General features: G+C 42.9%; 1 protein-coding gene across 1 annotated transcript in view; it reads right to left on the bottom strand.

The window, feature by feature from the left end:
- The window catches only part of WDR73 (WD repeat domain 73), a 74,559-nt gene that overhangs the window by 10,384 nt on the left and 41,892 nt on the right, over positions 1–22,283 (bottom strand). Inside the window, exon 7 of the mRNA XM_085623351.1 lies at positions 8,954–9,325. Within this exon, the coding sequence (XP_085479477.1) occupies positions 8,954–9,325 (372 nt within the window). The remainder of the gene's footprint in view (positions 1–8,953; positions 9,326–22,283) is intronic.

Genomic DNA, 22,283 nt, shown 5'->3' with positions numbered 1-22,283 from the left:
ACAGTCTGGGACTATTTAAGTACTCTTTGTGAAAGAGAACCTGGCTGGATAAAAAAATGGCTTCCATGCTTAATTTGTGTGATCTTAGGCAAATAACTATCTTCAGACTCAAGAATGGAGGCACTTTCAAATGCATGCGTTCAGAATACCAGCCGTACAAAAACCGGTTGTTTTTTAATTAATAGACTACAATGTTCTATAATATTCTGTCCACATACAGTGTTCACATGACAACTGTCTTGCCTCTTGGTTCACTAATGGCATGCACTCAGTGTGGTTACTTACATCATAGAATTTCAAGACTTATGGCGCAGGCAAATCGAGCATGAGGGTTCCGTTTTCTACTTAAACATTTCTGACAAACACAATCAGTGAGATTCTAGCTCCGTGGCAGGGCATGAAACAGGCTTCTGTGTCTGTAGGGAAGCCAAAGGGGGTCCATTTTTGATCAGTAAATAAATATTTTCAAAACATGATGTGCACCTTTATTCCATAGGCGCATGCATTTATGATGCCCGCGCTTGCACACATCCTCATAAATCTGTGAGCCTAGGAAATGGTCCAGTCATCATTATGGCTGTTAGTTTTTCCTCTTATATTCACAATGCTACACGGCATCAGCCAAAAGCTTTTTGCTAATGATGCACAGCATGGGCAAAAAGCACTGGCAAAACCAATAGTTCAGAAAAGCAAGATCCTTCTCTGATCAGGCAGTAAATAAAAAGAAAATGGCACTGAAGTCATTCTGCTCGTGCAGCTTTCTGATAAATGTACATGATCATCAAGCATGCATGTGTAAGTGGTGTGACATGCGATTGCGTCATCACTTTTAGGTCTGGCTTTAGCAAAGACCTTTTGATTTTACTAAAATAATATGTATACTATTACTTAATGGGGCTTTCCGCCACCTCTATTCACCCATTGGTCTGTTGTAGTGTCATTCCCATTTTGCTTCCACCCACTACAGCACACAGCAATGGGGAAGTGGGTCAGCATCATTACTTATAATCCTCTGGTTAAAGTCACTTTGAGTAGCTGCAGTGCATTTTTCTCTTTCACAAGGTGCACATACACACTCAAGGAGTTTTCTTTAGTACCAGTGTTGCCAGATGTGATCGTAGGACACATTTGAAGTGAGCCCCTGGCATATTTCAGCTTTATCAGTTCCTATCTCCTTCCAACGCTGTTGTAAATTCTGTTAAAAGTGGACAGACTGCTGAAATTTCATGGCATTTCTGGACACTTTCACCAGTGGTTATTTGATCAACTTTGCCCAGGGAAAAAACACATTTTATGGTGTTTAATTTGCTGCATTTTTTAGAAATATCGGTGGGGTGTGTAACTTGGTTTTTAGCATTCAATATTTCTTTATACTAAGTACCCTCTTTCCTTCCATTTTCTTTCTTTCCTTTTTGTCTTCCTTCTTTTTTCCCTGCCTTTCATGTTTATCTTCCCTTTCCTTATTACCTTCCTTCATTCTTTATTTTTCTTTCCTTTCTTTTACCTTTCATTTTTTTCTTTGTTCATTCTTTCCTTTACTTTATCCATCAATCATCTTTCTCGAGCAGTCAGTTACACATGATTTCTAATGTTTTTCATTTATTTCTTTATTGGTAACATGGATGGTAGTTTTGCATTACCTTTATGTAAGCTTGTACTTTTCCAAAGCTCAAATCCTTGTTCTTAGTGTACATCTTTTCTTGGCTTCTAGGTCTAGAGTGCCAGCCAGTGTAGCACCAGCTGTGCGTTCACAACTTTGCATGAAACAGAATCACTACGAAGCGTAGAGGCAGCATAGAGGTTCATTGCACCAGGCAGCCGCAACCCTTGATTCTCGAAGAGTTTGGAAAAGTGTAGGAGGAAACCTGTATCATTCAAGATTTTGCGTAATTTCCTATCTGTGAAAAGTCTGTTGCTATAAATAACTCAACATTTCTGGACAGTGAGTTTTAAACTGAATTAAGTACAGTCTCATACTTGATCACTTTTTGTCCAGTTGACAGGCAAATATGTCTCAACAAAGTCTATTTAGCTTTGGATTCAAAAAAAGTAAAGACAGTGATAAAGATAGCCCAGGAGAAGGAAACCAAAATAAAACAACTGAGGTTGGGCCGTGTAGCTGTGGAAATGTGGATTTTCCTGGTCAGTTATGTCCCCTATCTTGGACCCCAACGGTTCTATGTGCATGTCACAAGTACATGTATGTTCCCTCCAGTTCCAGTTTTGATGACGCAAACACATGTGCGTCCACCGTCAACATGTCCTCTGTCAGATCCGCCATGAATGGGCTGGATATTCGCTTCCTAAGTATGAAAGGCCACCGACTTTATATGGCTCAGTTACTCCATTTTTACAGTTCAGGCGAGTAGGCCCGATTCTGTCCTCAAGCCTTTCCCTGCTCTCTGCCTCTGACAGCTTCAGCTTGAGCTCGCATCTGTATCCATGAACTTTGTCCTACTCCCTGTGCGGCTAACGGTGCCTGCCTCGGCCAGTTTTGCCTGCCTGCCAAGAAACCGTATTTCACCTTCGAATTATCTACTTTGCTCCTCAGCCGATGCATTCCTGTCTAGTAGTTTAAGTAAACATTCTTCCAGCTACCGAGCAAAAGGGCCCGGCCTCGCTGTCTTCATGCAAGTAATTCATAGCCCTGTTACTATGGAAAGTTTCTGCCCCTTGCATCTCATATAGACACTTAGACGCTTGTACACGCACTCACAGTCAGTATAGAATAGATTTTGTCCGAGAGCCCTTCCCTTGTGGATAACACAGTTCTTTAAACATAGGATATTAGATATGATTTGGGATTAGGTTGACATAACCCCAGACTTTTGTCTCCACATGTAGAGCTAAATGTCAAGTCCCTTTCTCCCTCTAGTTGCACGTCTATCACACGTCATGCTGCTACGCGCGCATCTCTGCCAAGTATTTCTGCTGACATTGCGAAATCATCTCCAGGTATCCACCCACACATGACAAATTACCCATTATCATCAAGTGGACGCCCACATGGACGCCCACCTTCACGCCTACTTACACGCCCACATGCTCTTATCTCATTCTCTCTTGCTCTCTTGCTTACGTACAATTGAGAAATGTATATATACTGTACTCTGTGAATAATGTTTTGAGAATATTGAGAATACTTTTCAGCCCCGTCCAGATCCTTTTTGGTGATGGAAATATTCTCCCTTTGACTCGAGTTATTGGAATAAAGCCCTTTATGAATCTGATACCACAGACTCAGCCTCTTGCTTTATGCATGATCTTATTGATAATATAAAAGTCTGAGAGCGTAATATTTTATTTACCACATAGCACTGCACAGAATCCTAACATAACTAAGAACAAAAAGTATGACGCTGAAAAAAGAAAACAAGTTTTTCAGTCACACTGGGTGGAATCCTGGCCATGGCTAGCCCTGAAGGAAAGTCCAGAGGGGGAAGGACCAAAAATGTACTGCACTATTTGCCAAAAATATCCTACTATAGCACTCAGCTATTCGGGTTCCGGTAGGAATGCATTCTTAAGTGGAGGTGACCAGTTGCGCATTGAACCAATCAGAGCTCATGAAACTAGTAAGGCACATATGACGTGTTTCACGGCACCGCCAGGAAATGAAAGAAACCGCTTTGCAATGTCAGACTCCTACAGCGAGTACCTCAAATTCCAATGTCCCTACAGAGCAGCCCCTCATCATGCAAGCACTGCAAAAACTGAAGGAAACAGAAAGAAAGAAACTGACCATCTTGTTTAACAATGCTTACCTAATTGCAAAACAAGGTAAGCCACTCTCAGACATGGACACCCTATGTAGGGCTATGAAGAAAGCAGGTGTGGATATAGGAGAAAATTATGCAAACCGCAAAAAAGCCTCAGAGTTCATTAGATGTGAGGCGGATATACTTCGACAGGACATCAAAAAAAGTGTTTCAAACTCTCGCTTCATCTGCATTATTGCTGACGGAAGCACAGATAGTGCCATCACTGAACAGGAAACTGTGCTGGTCAGAGTAGTCAATGGTGGGAAACCCTACACTCTATTTGCACATCTTGTTCCACTTGAACATGCACATGCTCAAGGAGTTCTGGACGGTATAGTTAAAGGAATCAAAAGGTTATCTTTGTATTTAGTAGATATGAGGTCTGCTGAACATCCAGGTCCATCACTAATAGCTGTCAATTTCGATGGTGCTGCAGTTATGATGGGATCTAAGGGAGGGGTTGCAGCACTCCTAAAGAAAGACATTCCTTTTCTTCTTCCGTTCCATTGTGTAGCTCACAAGCTTCAGCTTGGGATTCTAGATGCTGTAAAATCCCATCCCTCTATTTGTCAGGTTGAGCAAACTTTGAAATGGATTTTCAAATTCTATTGGTATAGTCCTAAGAGGCGAAGAGATGCCAAAGAAATTCCAAGAATAATTGATGAAAATTTTGCACATTTCACTGATGTTAAACAGGTTAGATGGGTGTCCAACAAAACCAGGGCTTTGGCAGCCATGCAACAAAACCTGCAGACAGTGGTTCTACACTTGGGACAGGTCGCAGCTGGTAGTGATGATTCTGCTGCTAAGGCAAAAAATTATCTCTCAGTTGTTACTAGTTTTACATTTATAAAAAACCTTTACAGTCTGAGAGATGTTCTGAAGCCAGTGTCTCAGCTTTCAGAATTCTTTCAGTCTAATGAACTGCTTTTATTGCATGTTCCACCTGCTGTAGAGAGGTGTGCGTTGACTCTAGTAGGCCTAAAGAGTGAGCTGGGTGAATATATGCAGCAGTTTAAAAACACTGTACCACCCTGAAGAAAAGAAGTTTGGACACATTTCTACTGATGGCTGGGAAATAAATGTATCAGGACACTGTCCAAAGTGACAGTGAACTCATTGACAGTATGATTAAGTACATTGATAAGAGGTTTGAAAATGTTAATAGCATGCCGGTTCAAGGTTTTCAGGCATTTGATTATACACTGTGGCCAGAAAGTATAGAGGAGCTCTATACATATATATTGATATGGAGGTAATTGTACAACATTTTGAGGTACTTTTCACCACAGACGAGAGGTTAGCAATTGTAGAGGAGTTTTGTGGACTTAAAACCCATATGAAAAGCTTTCCGACCAAAGGTATTCCTGTATTGCCTGCATATTCCACCCTGCTAGCAACAAAACCTTACTCGTTGACGAATATATTAAAGCTTGTGGAGATGATGTTCACATTCAGTGTATCTACAGCAGAAGCTGAACGTGTGTGTACTGCCATGAATATCATTAAGAATCCACTAAGAACACGGTTAAATCAAGATGTTCTCCAAGACCTAATGCTTCTTAAGGTAGAAGGACCCAACTTTGAGGATTATGACCCCAGCAGCGCTATTGATCTCTGGCTTACAACAGGAGGCACAAAGCATGTGTGCGGACATAAAAGGCCACATCTATCATAACTGTTGAAGTACTGCTAATATGAGTTTTAGAGCATCCTGCCATGCAATATCGTTTATTGTTGTATTTCTATACAATTTCTATATGTTTAGATAAAAGGGATTATAATATCGCTTGACACGTTTTCCTTTAGCATTATTATTGCACAGCATTCAATGGTTTACTGATTTTAATAAAGCAAAAATATATTAATGATTCTCTGTCAGCCGGAGCCCTTATGTATGATGTGCAATGGGGGTAGGTGGGACAAGTGGATTTTACAGGACATGTAGATCTCAGTGGCATTTTGTCCCTTGGACAACTAGATTATCTGGAAAATGCCACACCCCTGTAGGTGTGTTTTACAAAGTATAGTATGAGCAAAATGTTTGCATATTGCCAGTTGAGGACACAGGTGCCACATCACAAAGCCACCAGTGTCATGCTAGGAAGATATCTTAGCAATAGGGGTAGCAGAGAAGTCATACAATCCAACACAAAGTTGTAATATATTAGATTGGAGCTAGCCACTGATCCCATCCTTTACCAAGTAACTGCACCAATGATGTGAAGCCCAGGACACACTAAATGACTATCTGGGTACCCTTTGGTTGCTACCATGAGGTGCTTCCTTCAAACAACATCATTTGCTAAAGAATAGTCTTCATCGTAGAAGAAGATCAAGGAGTACAGCATGTCACAAATAGTTCTTCACCCTGGGTCCTGTGAACTACAGGGTTTTAAAACGAACAGTTTAGCGGAATTACTTTTTTCAACATACTGCCCTCACTCGCAGGGTTTAGCACATCCAAGTAGGGTGTCATTTTATTTGGTATGCAGTACCTGGAACAAGAAATAACTGGCACAACCATTCTATCTACATGACTGGCTGACAATGAAGAATTCCAAGCACTGTATTGGATTTCTCACAGATTCTCTCTATTGACCAGCCTTACGTTCTGCATTAGGAATGTCAGCAGCGATGAAGCAAAATGAATTATGTTAGGAACATTTCATCAACTAGTAAATTCAAAATACACCTGCTATATTTAGCTAAAGCTATGGATTTTTAATTGACAAGCATCATGCACAGTTATGTCAGTAGCATGAAACACACCTTTATCTGGAAACTGAAGTATTATAATGTTAAAAAAATATCTAAACGAATATACACAAAGGTCTATGATTATATTACTTTAGTAGTACTTAAGGGAGATTCTCTTCAAAAGATGTAAGTAGATGAAATAATCTTAACATAATGTCACTTGTCATTGATCAGGTTATCTAACCAGCCAAACTCTACTCTGCAGTAATCCATTCGATGAAAACTCCCACGTCAGTATTAATATTGGACATTTTAGCCGCCCAGTAACTGCAGATGCAGTATGTAGCTACCATATATTTCTCTGGTTTGCCACCCCTAACTAACCTGCTACATTACATGACTTCCTCCATCAGTCCAGTGCCAACCTGTTCATTTGCATACACGCCTCTCGTTTAGGCTTCCACTTTTTCCAACTGGGTTCACCATCAATTTAGCTTTTCTGCCTCTTGCTGTATATTTTACTTTAATCTCCACTGCCACTCTCTTCCTCTTACCTATACAATTTTATTAATAAATTAATTGATTAAAATGAAAAATATCCCCTTTTTCCGAGTTCAGATAATTGAGTTGGGGTTTACTCATTTGAAGCTCTCCCCTTCCAACATACCCACGAGACACTAGAAACATCTACAGTAAAGAGCAGAGTTGTCCAATTAGGCAGTTCTTTTTGCAAGAACCATCTCATGATTCTGTTGTAGTTTATATGTTTTGTAATCCTTTAAAAAAAAATTAAAGGTGGTTTTCCCTAAACTGCCCCAATTTGAACAGTCCAAAATATCAGCGTCTTCCCCTGACTGGGTTGACGATAGACAAACAATAAAAAGCGATTGACAGCAATGTCGCTTCAAGGCCCTGAACCTTATATCTTCCAAAAAAATAAACCCCAAGGATAAACTAGAAATTTAGAACTAACGATTAAAATCTGCTACTTTTGTCCAGATTAAGACTGCAAAGATCTGAGATTCTCTGGTGCAAGGCCCATGCTTTGAAAGATCTATTGGAGAAAACCTTAAAACATGGGTATTTAAGAAAGTGGTAAGCAAAGGTGTAACAACGACCTTGCCTCCTTTTTAGCTGTTTTTGTGATCTTTGAAAATCTAATGCCTTCTTAAATTCTAAAATGTAAACCTCACTCCAAGTTGGTCACTATATCCTAATTTGCTACTGTTCTCATAAAAATAAAGGAAGTTTGCAGTTTCTCAACCTTCATTTAACGGTTTCATGACACTGATGTATGAAGGGTTTCAGAACCTGGTTTGGGGGTGGGCACAAGGCAGATAGGGTTACAAGACCCCAACAGTGGTGTTACAAGTTGTTTACCACTGGTGTCCTGGGGTCCGTCCTACAATGCTATGAAATCTCGACCAAGTACAAGCCTTTCCAACGTGACTATAGATTGCATTTTGTAAAATTCAATGTCTTCAGAAGTGGAAATAGCACAACACAGATATTAGTTGGCCCTGTGCATCTTCCTAGTTAATATAGTTAAACTACAACAGTGGGCTTAAACATTATCTGTTGAGCCTCTCCACAACCACCTTGAGTAAAAAAAAGATTCATTGAGACTCCAAAATATCAAAATGGTCACAAGTCAACACTAAATGCTAATCCTTCACCAGGATACTTCCTTCACAGACACGCATAGAGCTACCACAGTACAGCTACCAACTTTAGCTTCAGAAGACACACAGTTAAAGTTGGAAGGTCACGAGGCTGCCCCCTACACCATATGCGATCACCACTGTATGGATAACCCTCATCCTCCAAACAATGCACACAGCAAGGTGGTAAACCTCTGCTGGATGAATCATAAATGCAGTCCAGTCTAGCTACATGCCCAGATGCCAAGTAATTAGAGAATGCAGCACTGTATAAATACTCAGTAGCATAACAATCAATATTGAAATGCCAAATATGTATTTCTTGCCACAGCCTTTTACCAACCGACATATTTTCACTTCCTAAATAGGGCTCCAGCTCCACAGTTTAAAACCCACAGAGCAAGACACATTAATTTACAGAAATTGCGATGTAAGGGCAGTTTGAAAAACAAGAAAGGGTAATTGCTAATGTAGAACGCATCTAAATTAGCTGGCACAGCTCATCTCCAGTACTGTCTGGGTCCTGCCATTCGTAGTTACAGGTCATATGCACCTTACACGTGTGATTTTGTGAGACTACGACACACCATAATTTCTGCTTTGAGTCTCCAACTATTCATAATAGCCCTTTTAAACACCCTTATTTTTAGGCAATATATTCACAGTTCAATACTTGCATTGTACATACAAGAGTGGTACATACTAGTGTGGTTAGTGATGAACAGAATTATTGATGGCTTCAATTTCTGGAACAAAAATCTAAAAAGTGTGCATAAATATCACTCTATGTATGCCTTGTACAACACAAGAGAAGTCTCTGAAGACATTTACCTGAAATGGCGAGACAGTCTTCTAAGATCGGTGCCCAGGTAATGCACATGAAATCCCTGCCAGTGTGCGCCTTGGAAACTTTGCACCGGGCCGCTTTCATTGGCATAGACACATTTCGCAAGTCTGTGAGCTCCACCCTCCCAGAGGAGGAGAGGCTTGCGATCATGTGCCCGGTGCCACTAGCATCCTGCGCCCTGCTCTGCAAACAGGCACACCACTCGTCACCATGTCTCAATGGGGCCTCCACGTTCGTTCCTCCACGCTGCTCGTCCCGGATGTCCACCAGATGCATCTGTCCATTCACGCAGGAAGCGAGAAACGTATTGCAGTCCAGATATTGAAGGTTACTTATGGCGCTGCTGCTATTCAAGCCTACAACGGACACAAACAGACACAATAAAGGTAAGCTGATTGAACCCAAATGTACATGGCCCTACTTTAAGGATCATGGTCTTATTGTTAGGCCTTTTTCAATTATTTGGCCACTTTATCTATAATGGTTTCAATGTACTGGCTGTCCAGCAGCTTGGCAAATCCAAACCGGAAAAAACAGCTGCTGAGTGGGGCTGCTGAAACTTTTCAAGAAGAAGAAATATGAAGGACAATAAAGAAAAGAATATGGCTGTAAATATTTGTTTGGTATTACAGCGAACAGTGCACATCATGAATATTTGTAAACTGCTAGTCTGTGGTTACACCAGCTGGTAACTGGGTGTACTAGGGAAAGCACCCACGTGTATTTTGACTACACACAGTAATTACTGAAAGGGTATGTGTTGGTATTGGACAGCTTGTGTCCACTGTTGCCCATTTAAACTAGGGATGATATACTGAATACTTTTACCCAAAAGCATCTGTAGAGTGGCTAAGATTTGGTACAGCAGAGTCCGCTAGTCAAGGTTGTAAGCTAGGTAGTCCTTTATGCACACTGCAAAGCTTATAAGTATGTACTGCACGTACAACCACGTGCACGATGTGCGCTCATATATCTCTGTCAGTCTTATATTGAATTTTATTTATTTATTTAGAGTTTGATATAGCACAAACTTGGCCCAAGGGCATTAGAGCCCTTTACAAGATGTGAAACTACAACAATTTCAGGAAATATACAAGGATGTATACAGGAGATATAAATACAGTAAAACTCAACATATAACACGGGCGAAATATACAATGGGGGAGTGAGAGGATTGTCAATGCAGTTCTGAGGTAGTTGAAGGAGATTGCGGGGCATCAGAGCGCTTTACAAGGGAAGCATACATGAACAAGGTTCGTGCATCAGATCATTCACTACAGCTCAGCAGCTGCAGAGCAATGTACAGCCTTATTCACCATTAAAACTCTTTGACGGAACACGACCAGGGAGGACATGGAGACAAACCGGACGTCACAGTGAGAACTGTGGCAGATAGGGATATGGGGCATTAATGGAAAAAGCGCGCTGACCTCATATGGCAGCCTCTCCAGCGACACATGAGGACAATGAAGGAGGTGGGTTGGAAATTTGAGGTGTATGGAGACATCCAACAAAACCACACAGGAGAGATCAGCATGGGCAGTCTAGTTCTGGGGAGTTTGCATTTTACTGGGAGTTTGTTGCAGGAAAAACAAATCAGCCCACCAGAAACATCCTACTTTGCTATGTTAAATGCCTTGAAAAAAGCTGAGTGGGCCAAAACACCTGCTTTGTCTAAGCCTCTGCCATTTGGTGCGGTCATTATTCGTCTTTCTAGAGAGTTCATTAGCTGGCTCCACATCAACAAACCCAATGATGCAGATACACTCGCATAAGGTGAAAAGGATAGCCAATGAATGCTCAATGACATTTATTGTGTCTCACAGCTAAGCAGATCAACGAAGCCAAGAGGTTATCATTTTATTTTTTAACAGATTGGGGTTCGGATGGAGGAGGTGGTCTATGCCTCTCCTCAAAACATAAGTGTGGCCAGAGGGTGCTTTTTTAGAACATTTTCCCGGTATGTCGACTAAAAAGCTGCAGGTTTGCAACAATGCCCAAGAGCAGATTACTCCACACCACAGTATGCAATGTATGTGCTCATAAACAATGACACAACTGATTAAATAAAGACTGATTGCATCACCTGCAACAACTATATCGCAAAAAGAATAGTCAGTATGATCGAACAAAACAACAACGGCTTTTTAATAAAATCCCGTGCCAAGGGAAAGAATAATCTGTAATAAATACCGTGGCATCACCTAAAGCCTATGGGAGTGAAGAGTGCATCACAGTTTCTGTTCCAGAAAAGAAAATGTCATCAGAAAATATATTTTATGTAATCGTGATTGAATTAAATGCAAGGCTTCGCTTTTACCATGTGAATAGGAGTGTTGCTCCAATATTCCATGACGTGGGAAGGAAAATATTTCCCTGTAAACATCTGTTGGCAGTGTGCATTGCTGTAAATTCTCATGTTCTGCATACTCCTGCCATCTAGTGTTGGGCTTGAACATTTGCAAGTTGTTTTTCTTTAAAGGTCTGAGTCACGGATGCACTGTTAGCAACGTGCACGGGCACCCATTGTTTTCTGCACACCGGGAGAGCAGTCTGGAGGGGCAAGAGAGCGCGGTTTGGTGCTCATGTGTACCGTGAATGGAAGTTAGTTCATAAGAAAGGGAAGAAGAGGGCGAGCGCATGATAATCTACGTACTAGACACTACAAACACATTCTTACAGGGCAAGCAACATTTCCCATTTGTAGCATGCGTTGCTGTAGATAAACATGCTCTGCATCAGGCGCGCAACACCCATTGGGCTCACCGGGCTTCAGCCCCCCCCCCCCATGTGTGTCAGCCCGGCTGAGACAGCCTTGCGGGCTGGCGTCCGTCTAATTGCAGCCGGACCCGAGTACTTAACAGGTCTTTAAAAGACCATTTACTCGTTAATAAGGCTTTTGTTGTATGTTCACCCCTTTTTACAGCCGCTCTGCCTTTGGCTGGAAGACTTAGCCCCCCCGAAAGTTTTGGTTGGCAGGCTGAGGAGTACTATTGTGCATTTATTTATAATTCTAGGAGGCTCCAGCCCGCAAAACAAAGCACTGTGAATATATGTCAGGAGATTTCAAATAGCATCACACAAAGGATACCAAAGTTTAGAAAATGAAATGTATTGCACACAGCAGAAGACAAGCTGCATGCAGCATAAGAAAGGCTGCCACAAAATGTGTAACATTATTCAGTATACAAGGGCTTACTTGGACTTCCAAAGATGTATAACAGAGTTCAACGAGCATGGCAACGGCAGATAAGTGTGGCAACAAGGGAGCGAGAGGCTGATGGCAGAGGAAGGTGAGAGGGAGGGAAGGGCCACGGAAGAGGAGGGGAGGGGACACAAAACAGTTGAGAAAAAAAGCGAACAACAGGAGGATGGTAGCAGAGGAAGAGAATACCAGAGAAGGCAGTTGGCAGAGATGTGATGGCTGAAGATGGTGATGGCAGGGTAAATTAATGGTAGGAGACAGTGAGGTTTTGACAATCAAGGAACACTAGTTAAATAAAATATTGAAAAGCTGCAGCAAAATAAACCGACTTTGAGCCTCAAAATCCCAATTTTGGTGCTGCCAAATCCGGGGAAGGGGTCGAGGGTCTGTTTAGAGGAGAGAATTATAGAATGAAAACTCAAAAATGAAGCAGGCCGTTTTATATTGTCTGCTCACACGTCAAGAGTATTGAGAAGTGAGATTGCAAAATTCACCACTCTACCCTTTACTTACACAATAAAAAAAACTTTATGTGCTCGGTACAAAAGCCACATTAATAATAGGACGCCGAACGTAGCGAATGACCAAAACATCTTACAGGAAGGAAAAAAGTTAAGATTATGATTTTGGATTTTAAAAATAGCATATGAAAGAAGTGCTATCTAGGAAACCACCTGAGTTGGAGCTCAAAGGATAGCTGTGGCTGCATACCGATGTGAAGCATTGCGACTGCCCTCAGTCTGATTCCAAACCATCGGCAGGAACGTCCGCATCTAGGCTGGCGCATACTGGGGCTGTGCGGAGCATACTAAAGCGAACACCTGATAAGAAGAGTAAGATGGGAGAATTCCGAAAATAAGTATGGACATGTGGTAGACATGTTAATACCACAGCTGTGCAGGGACAGCATGCTTTCCCTGGGACTGTGCTTCAAATATGGCAGGAGTCTGTGCAATTGACTTTGATTGTTTAAATAACTTTGTTTAATTGTGTGGTGACAGGGGTAGTAGCGCCTACCTCTCTGCAGCGCTGGTTGGAGCGTCCGCTTCCTCAATGTAGGTCGAGCGGTGAGCAGCGGACCCAGACTGCTTGTTCGGCTCGTACTGCCCCTGTAGCCACTTGCTTCATGACGGAGGTAATCCAAGCCTATAAATATATTTTGTTTACATCCTCTGCCGAGCTATGCCTTGGCCGCTATCATGTTCAGCAGGTCGAGGTACCGTCACTTCCGGAGCAACCTTGATGGAACTGAAGGGCTTTCCGGTAGTTGGTACGATAACGGAGTGCAGCCGCTGGTGATTTTGGAGCCTAATACAATAATAGAACATTTAAATTGGAAATTGGGCTCACTAACTTATAAACACGAGATACAAAAACTGAGCATTTATGAAGCAAGCAATGGTAAAAAGAATGACCGCGTTAACAAAACTGCAAGTGACGGGCTGCTTGGGAACGAGCCTCTGCATAGGCTTAACATCGTTAATTCTCGTAAAATATAATTAATCTCCCCATGCCTATCCAAAAGTCAATGTGTCTGTCTGTTATGTAACTGGTGGCCTTTTACAGCACTGCAATACTATTCGGTCAAGTTTGCGCTATTGCAATGCAATAGGTCTCGCAGTTACACGAGTTAAAGCTATTGGCATTGTAAATGACAATGCCAATAGGCATTGTTATTTGCAATGTCAATAGCTCAAACTCGCGTAAATGCGAGACCTAATGCATTGCAAATGCTTGTTCAGTGTAAGAGTCTGCGTCCAACGGAGATTGCTTTCACTTTGTTTCCCGTCACCCCGTGGCATATTGGAACAAGAGCGCACTGAAGCTGACGAGGAGGGAGTGGGAGGGGGGAGTGGGGGCGGGCACAGTGGTGCAGCCGCAGTTGTAAAAGGCAGGGAGAGGGTGAGATTGAGAAAGGGAAAGATAGGGATCAAAGGAAACAAGGACGAACAGGAAGGAGAAACAAAATAGATAGAAACCACACGAGGCAGCGGTTTAACACCTAGCTTGACAATAACAAGCAAGAAGGGGGTGGCAAATGGTGTGCACTTTGATGTCCTCAGTGGCCGCGCGGCTCACTGAGGACATCAAAGCGGCCGTGAAAGTGATCAGGCAGTGCTTTTCAGGCTGCCAAATGGTGCGCGCGCCTGGCGCACATGCACTGTATTTGGAGGCCTGAAAAGCACTGTTTGCACTTCCAGATCCCCTTTTTACAAAAGCTCTCGCGAGAGCAGTGCTAAAGCGCTGGCTCAGGCGAGACCTAAAAAGGACTTACAAGAGCAAGAGTGCAGGGGCTCAAAAGTGGTCCCCAGGACCCTGGTTAAGGAGGAAATTGAGATTCCACATGGGCGTGTCTCTGAGAGGATGATACATTTGAGGTCCTCCATGAAGCCTTCACAACAGGGTGCAAAAATGGGAGGAGCGTTACTTGTTTTTAATGTAAGCAGGTATAACGGCTTAATGGAGCCTTATGGAAGTATATGCGAGACCTGATTCTGAAGATGGAGAAGGTAACAGATCATATACTGGACAGGTTTAAGGGGGTTCAGGTGTTTAGGAAAACAATAATGGATACATAGCTTCCATTTTCCAGTGTAGGAGGCTCGTGGGGTAGGCCTGCAGGACTCCCCTACGATGCCTATACACTCCTGTGTAATGCACAAGTAGCCAAACTCTTGGACCACTGGTACCAGACCGCTAGTTGGTGCGGTCTTGGGTCTGGGTGTTTGATTTGCCCTTAGCTCCTTGTGGGAAAGTCTGGCGTGTTGGAGAGCGTTGGCTCCCGTGGGAGTAACGTCCCCAAATCGGCACACCGTGTCAAGTTTTCAATAATGTATATAAGAGTCTTGCGAAGGATTTCGATCAGTCGTTAATTTTATTTTTTTATTCTTTCATACTATTGCATTCATAGTATTCGTGTGTTAACTTATTTCGGGCTAACGCCCTTCTTCAAGGGACTTTCATTCTGAAAATATCAAAATAAAGCAGGTCGTACTAATAGCACAGGATGAACATCATTAGTTTGATGTAACAGACAGTGAAAAGTGGAAAACCGTGATGCAAAGTGAGTGAACATCCGAAAATTGTGCGTGGCGCGATTACCAAAAATGGTGAATTCATAAATTACTAGGTGAAGACATGAATAAGAGTGAATGAGAGTCAGAGAATTGTGCGATGCGCAATTTAAAAGGTGGTGGAATCCTCGCCACATTTAGCATGCGTAGCGTGTGTCTAAAGGAGTCAATATCAATGCACGGTAAATGTAGTGCCCGCGGTAATGGCAGAAATGTCCGGTACACCGGGTGTTGTGAGCAGGTTCACTCTGCGGTTTATTATGCGGAAAAAGTGCCAGAACAATTGCTCACTCGTGTGTTTGTCATGTCCAAATTTCAAAATGGTGCAATTGTGATACGTGCGATTGAAAGCCCACTCCCTGCATGCATAAAATTGAGCTGTGCGGTCTAACCTTTGTAAACACTCTCTGTTTACATGAAGTTGACATGCTTCGCCGGAGCGAAGTGCGAGTTCAACAAACTGTCGTGTGGACGTGAAAACGAGGTTAAAACTATTATCAGACTATAGGGTGGCGCGGTCGGTGGAAAAACTACAGCAAAACGCATAATATCCTTACCGTTAACTCGGTGATGAAACACATACGGTGGTGTTCTGGTTCATGCAGTGAGGTGCAAATTTGGCGCGTTACACATATCGGAAGAGTTCCGGTCATGTCATCGTGAGGGAGAGTGAACTGAAAAATTTGTGTTTCACTATCTTTTACCTTTTGAACATGACTTCACTGAATCACCCGGTCCAATACCATATGATTTCACCTTGCTTATAAATTTGTATTTTCACACAGCGCATGTCTGTTTACACAGTGACCCAAGCGTAGCTTTGTAAAAATGTTTATTTACAAGAGACGTTTTGTTGTTAAGATCAATTTAAGATAACTTCATTGTACACACAATATCACAAGCAGCGTACTCTACAGGAGTCTTTTTTATCAACCTTTCATCACGACGCGGTACCTATACAGCACAGTCTGTTTTCTCTGTTCACTCTCCCTCACGATCACATGACGGGAACTCTTCAGATATGTGTAATGTGCGAAATTTACACCTCACCACAGGGCTGCATGTCAGGCACTGCTGTCGTTCCGTAACAGACCTCTCTGACGGAATACTCCTCTCTGCCCCCAAAGGGAAAGGACACAATTTATATGTGCTAGATGTAACTGTGTGGCAGTATTATGTCTAAAACGTTAGGAACTGTTGTTGAACAAGCAAACAGTACACTATGTTGTTATATATTCTGAGCAACCTTGTACAAGATGCGCAGACTAAATCCCAAGAAGAGTCCCAGAATAACAAACAACATGTACAGCGTATTCCTACGTATTATAGGTGGCTATGCAGAGCAGAGGCAGCCTAAAACATCTAAGACAAAAATCTAAGGGAGAACCAAAGTGTGCCCAGAACGAAAATCACTACAGGACAGTACGCATGACCCTGGTGGAGATTTTTTAAGGGCCGGTAGTTGCAGGAGTTGGGGGGGGGAGGATCCTCTTCATCCTCCTGGTCTGAGCTGTAGGAAAAGACAGCCTGTGGATTAGGTCAGTAGGGCAAAATGCCTGAAGGGCCAGTATCCTCACCTTCCTTGACATAGAGAAGGGCCTGTTCTCCAAAGACGTTGGGGCCTCGTTGGAGGATTGCTATTGTATTTTCTGATGTGCCCAACACCTCTCACTTCGGTATCAGAGGGTCGTCTTCGACTGAAAGCGAGGTAGGCCTTGTATGTGGCATCATCATGGTCGGAGTAGAGGCAGAGGCTGCAGACCTTGTGACGGGTGGAGGACAGATACTTTGCATGTCACATGGGGTAGTACTAGAATGGCATCTGTACCATCACTGTGTGCATTCCCCTTGAATAATTTTTTGAAGACAAGGAGGCACATGACTTTGGAGATACACTGGCAGTTGGGGAGTCGATAGAAGGGTGTCGGTCTCCAAAGGGTGTTGCTGAAAAGTGCACAGACGACAAAGGTTTCTCGCAGTCATTAGTGTTGAATTTGACCTTGTGAGCCCTAATAAAATGTGGGAATACATTTGGTCTCGGAGCCTTGTCAGTACATGTTCAAACCGGATGGGAAAAAATAAGTCACAATCTAACATGGAGTCTGTGCCCAAGTGCATTGCCAACCAGAGGTGGAGTCAGAGTACACCCCACAACCCAAAAAGACATTTTTAAAGAAAAACAACTCGCAAACATCTGAGCCCAACATTAGATGGCAGGAGTATGCAGAGCATGTTTATCTACAGCAGTACATGCTTAGAACCTAGGATTATGAACATGTTAAAAATTCTAGAAAACTGTTAACAGTTGACGCACACCATGATCAGAACTACAACATGCAATATATGTGCTCTATGAACAAGTCTGACAGGAATATTGGTGATAAGGTCGGGCAGTTTTTGATTCACAGGAGCAGCTCAAATATGCCAAGACTGCTAACTATACTAATCACTGTACAAGAGGCCTGCTAATTCTGAGGGAACTGCTCGGGAGGCCATAGGTGTTGTACATTTCTGATCCTACCATATCACGCCTCATGCACTTGTTATATCAGGTTACAGATTCTGCAAGTTTCGACCTATTGCAATATGTAAAGTATGTTTGTTTATATACATCTTCAATATGTAAAGTACAGACAGTCATAACTCTTTTAATAAGCACTGGCAAGGCCAACAGGTCTGGCTTGTTTAACAGAAGGTGTTCTTTGTAGTAAAGACTGCATATTGTTGTGCTACGTTTGGATGCAATAACAGAAAACACAAACAGACAACAATATGTATGCAGACAGTAGTCAAATGTGCCAACACACAATGACACACATACAGTAATACAATACACCCACATATAGGGGAATAAAGACACAGATGGATGTTGATAGAATGCATGAATGTGTTCTGCTAGCTTGCTTGCAAATGGTGGGTCTCGGTATGCTTCCGGCTGGGCTGCACAGTGTTACCTCTGGCTCAAGTACAAGGTCTCACAACATGATGTCTCCCACTATCCTGCTCAGTTACATATTGCCATGTATGCTGTTGTATACAAAGACATTGCCCCTCACTCTCACTTTTCTGTGCTATTATGTATTTAGATACTGCCATGGTGAGGAAGCTGTATAGGCTATTTTCTGGCCAGATATATGGAAGTTTGGAACCTTCCTGTTTTTACGACCAGTAATTAAAATGAAGGTCTTGGCCTCATTAGTTTTTAGCCCTAGTTTTTGCATGTAACTCACATAGACATCTTGTAACTTTTGAAGGTCAAGGCCCGTGCGGGCAATAAGCACCGCGTCATCAGCATACAGGAGAATTGGGGTTAATTTTAGGGACGTCTGGTATTGAGTCCAGCAGGGGGACTTCCACCCCATTGGTGTAAATAGAAACAAGCATTGGCATAGCCAATAGGTCTTGCCTTTGGGACCTTATAAGTGTTTAGCCATGCAACAGTTGTTGTTGCACCAAGGATATTGTGCTGTATAACTAAATACTTATAAGGTCCCAAAAGCAGCCAACACGATTGTCACATAAATCCTCTCACTTTGAAGTCAGAGAAAAAAAGTAAAGCCCAAGCTCCAGGAAGACAGAGCCTGACATTTGACCACTGTCTTTGAATAAACAGCAAATGTGACAGAATAACAAGATTTAAAGCCCCGTTTACAGAAATTCAGTACTGTTAGAGTATAGTAATTAGAGTTTGGATAAGGAAAGGGACGAACTGAAACTGGTCAGCCTAAAAGAAATAAAGTCAGCAAACAGAAAGCAAGAAAATGTGAGTTACAAACTACAAAGCCAATGGTGGGCAATGGGTGGAATGCATTCCCACAGAAGGTTTCCGAATGTCCTCAAGATGTCGTCAGCAAACTGGCTTCCACTTAATCCCAGTTAATGTAAATAAAGCAGGATTTCAAATGCATGGATCCTGTTTGGTGTATCCGGGGTGATGTAATAGTAAACATTCTTGGCGAAACGTCCCAACAACTTTTATAAAACGAGACAGAAATCTCAAACCCTGCAACATGCTTAGACGACTTCCATGTGCTGGGCATGTCTACCAACTGAGATGTGTAGGTGGTTGGTAAAAGACTCCTACTTACCTCCCAGAGCCCCGAATATCTAACACACACACTCTAGCACACACAGGTTGTACCAGAACACTGTACCAGCAACATCATTACAAACCGACTCGAAAATGCTGCAAGACCACTCTAATGGCACTTTATCAATGACGGTAACATAACTTATGCAATAACTGCTTATAACCATCTGAAGCTTCGTACATGTTTTATAAAGTGGCGTGTGAAAAAGACGACTACTATAGGATGAGCCAGGCTGATCGGACTACACACGAGTCCTTCGCCCACCACGGTAAGCCTGGGAGGCTGTCACATGGAGAGGGCAGGTCAGTGCTGGGAGGGGATTCAGCAGTCCTGGAGTCAAACTGCTCTGTAAGAGATCTTGCTGATGATTTGATCTAAGGCCGGCTGGGAAAATGTATGGCGATGTGTGGGCAGGAAGAGCAATGGACTGCGAAGGTCATGGAGCAGGGCAGCCTGGGAGAGGTACAGGCATGGAGGGGTGTGGACAGAGACATGTGGGCAGAAACGTGTAAAAGAGAATTGTGCGGCCAGGGAACAGTGTGGGCTCGGAGAGGTGTGCGCTGGGAGAAGGGCGGACAGATAACTGCGGGCTGGGAGAGCTGCTGGCAGGAAAATGTGTGTGCAGGGAATGGTGCAGGCAGGGGGAGGTTCATGCAGGGCAGGATGAGGTACGCACTGGAAGGTGTAAGCAATGAGAGGTAGAGCAGGGACCAGGGAAAGGTACGGGCAGGTGGCAGGGGGGCGGGCAAAGATGGCGAATGACAGGTGCAGGCAAGGAGAGCAATGGACTCAGAGGTGTAGGCTGAGAAAGGCGCTAGTTGACAGATGCAGGCTAGAGGTATGCAAACAGAAAGAGGTGGAGGCTGACATAAGTGGGGGCAGAGAGAAGTGTGTGCAGAGAAAGGTAGAGTTAGTTCGAGGTACGGGCAGGGAGAGATGTTAACAGGGAAAAGTATGGGCAAAGTGAATCCGGTAAGCTCTATCATATTAACAAGCACGCGAGTGGTGCATGCGTGCGCGAAGCAGAATGAGAAGAACAAGCACGCGAGTGGTGCGTGCGCGCAGCCTGCTCTTTTTAGAAGCACATACTCGTGCTTGTTGCGCGCCCCTGCAAGGTGGATGCCGCAACAAGCACGAGTATGTGCTTCTAAAAAGAGCAGAGCGACGGCTAAAGGTCTCCTATGCAGCGCATGCACGCTGCGTAGGCGAGACCTAAAAAGAAATGGGGCGAGCATACAACGCTGCTGGACCCCCCTATTAATTGGAAAAGCCCTGGTGCATTCCCCATCTCTCGTGTATTTGACGCAGACTGTGGCTTATGAGTAGAGCTGCCTAATAAAAGATAAAATACACTCCTCTATGCCCATTTCTTCCATTATCCTCCCTAGATGTTGATGTGCCATGCAGTCAAACGCTGCCGACCAGTCCATAAACGCCAAGTATAATCTCTCAGATTTTACTTGATAGTACTTGGCGATCAATAGGCTTAAATTAAGGCACTGGTCCTGAGAGCCCATTCCCTTTTAGAAGCCATATTGGACTGGAATTAAGACCTTATTATTGGCTGCCCACTCCTCTAGACCCTTCCCATTAGTTTTGCTGTGCTATCTATCGACGAATTGTCCTATAGTTTTTGGCCTCGGCTTTGTCCCCCTTTCTTGTTGATTGGAACTAAGATAGACTTCCATGAGTCTGGTGGGCCCACCTTAGATATTACATTGAAGACATTTGTCAGCACAGGACCCCATAAGTCTGGCTGATCAAGGAAGAAATCTATAGGGGTACAATCCGGTCCGGGCGCTTTGTTGCCAGAGCACTGCATAAGGGCTTCTCTTATCTCTTGATGATCAAAGATCAGGGGAGGATTACTAGGGTCACATATAGGTAAAAACTGCAGTTTCGCCCCCTCCATATCAGGATCAAATATACTGGAAAAATATGTGAACCATGATTCCGGGTCTTCATGACAGTCCAATGTTAATGCTTTTAAGGAAAGGGGCGTTAATAATACTCCAGAAGTCCCTAGGATTTTCAGAAATGGCAGCTAAATGGAGTTGTTCCCATGCTTCTTCCTTTAGGGATTTCTTTCTGATCTTCCTGGCCTCATTATATTGGAAACAGCATATTTTTACTAGGGCCGTATCTCTGGTGTTTGACCCAAGGGCCTGATGCAGGGCTTTTATGGACTTAGTGCAGGATTAGTCAAACCTTCTCGGCCAAACTATTTCAGGGCTCACCTTTTTTCTAAATAGTTGGGACTTGATCTACGAAAGTATAGAATCAAAAGCCATGATTACCTGTGTTGGGCTGCATATCGTTTCTAAGCACGTTGTAATGTTATTTTGATTTTTTGCAATTATATTCTAGACAAAAATTGATTTATCTATCATGGCCCATTTTAGGGTGATCCCATTTGTTTTAGTTATCGTTGGTTTAACGTGTCTTGGCTGCCTCACGTGCTCCTGCCCAATTCAATTTGGCAGTGATTGCAGCGTGATCGCTAAAATGTAGGTACTTAACCTCACAGCTAGAAATGAGTTTTATAAGGGGTTCGACTATAATTATATCATCAATCGTTGTACCCTGATGTGGAGTGCCAAATGTTTTTGCAGCATACCCGATGAAATATCGGCCGGGTTGCAAATTTCTAAATTAATAATCACTAGTAATCCATTCAGGGCTTCCCCATAGTGATTATGATTAAAATGATGTAAGGGATCACCCTCAACATCATTGAAACCACATGCTGTTGAGTTTGAAAAGTGAAAGCAGTGTATATTAAAATCACCCAACCGCAAAATATTTGGGGTATATTTTGAGGTACCCAGGCAATTATTAGTATCTTCCTCTACCTGGTCTACAACCTTTTTCATATCCCCTGTAAAACTGTTATTAAAAAAATTAACTGAATGAATAGTGTCCTCACCTGGGTCTTTTAAGAGCT

The sequence above is a fragment of the Triturus cristatus genome, chromosome 8 (genome assembly GCF_964204655.1).
Source record: "Triturus cristatus chromosome 8, aTriCri1.1, whole genome shotgun sequence".
NCBI lineage: Eukaryota > Metazoa > Chordata > Amphibia > Caudata > Salamandridae > Triturus > Triturus cristatus.
This window is presented reverse-complemented; position numbering and strand designations above follow the sequence as displayed.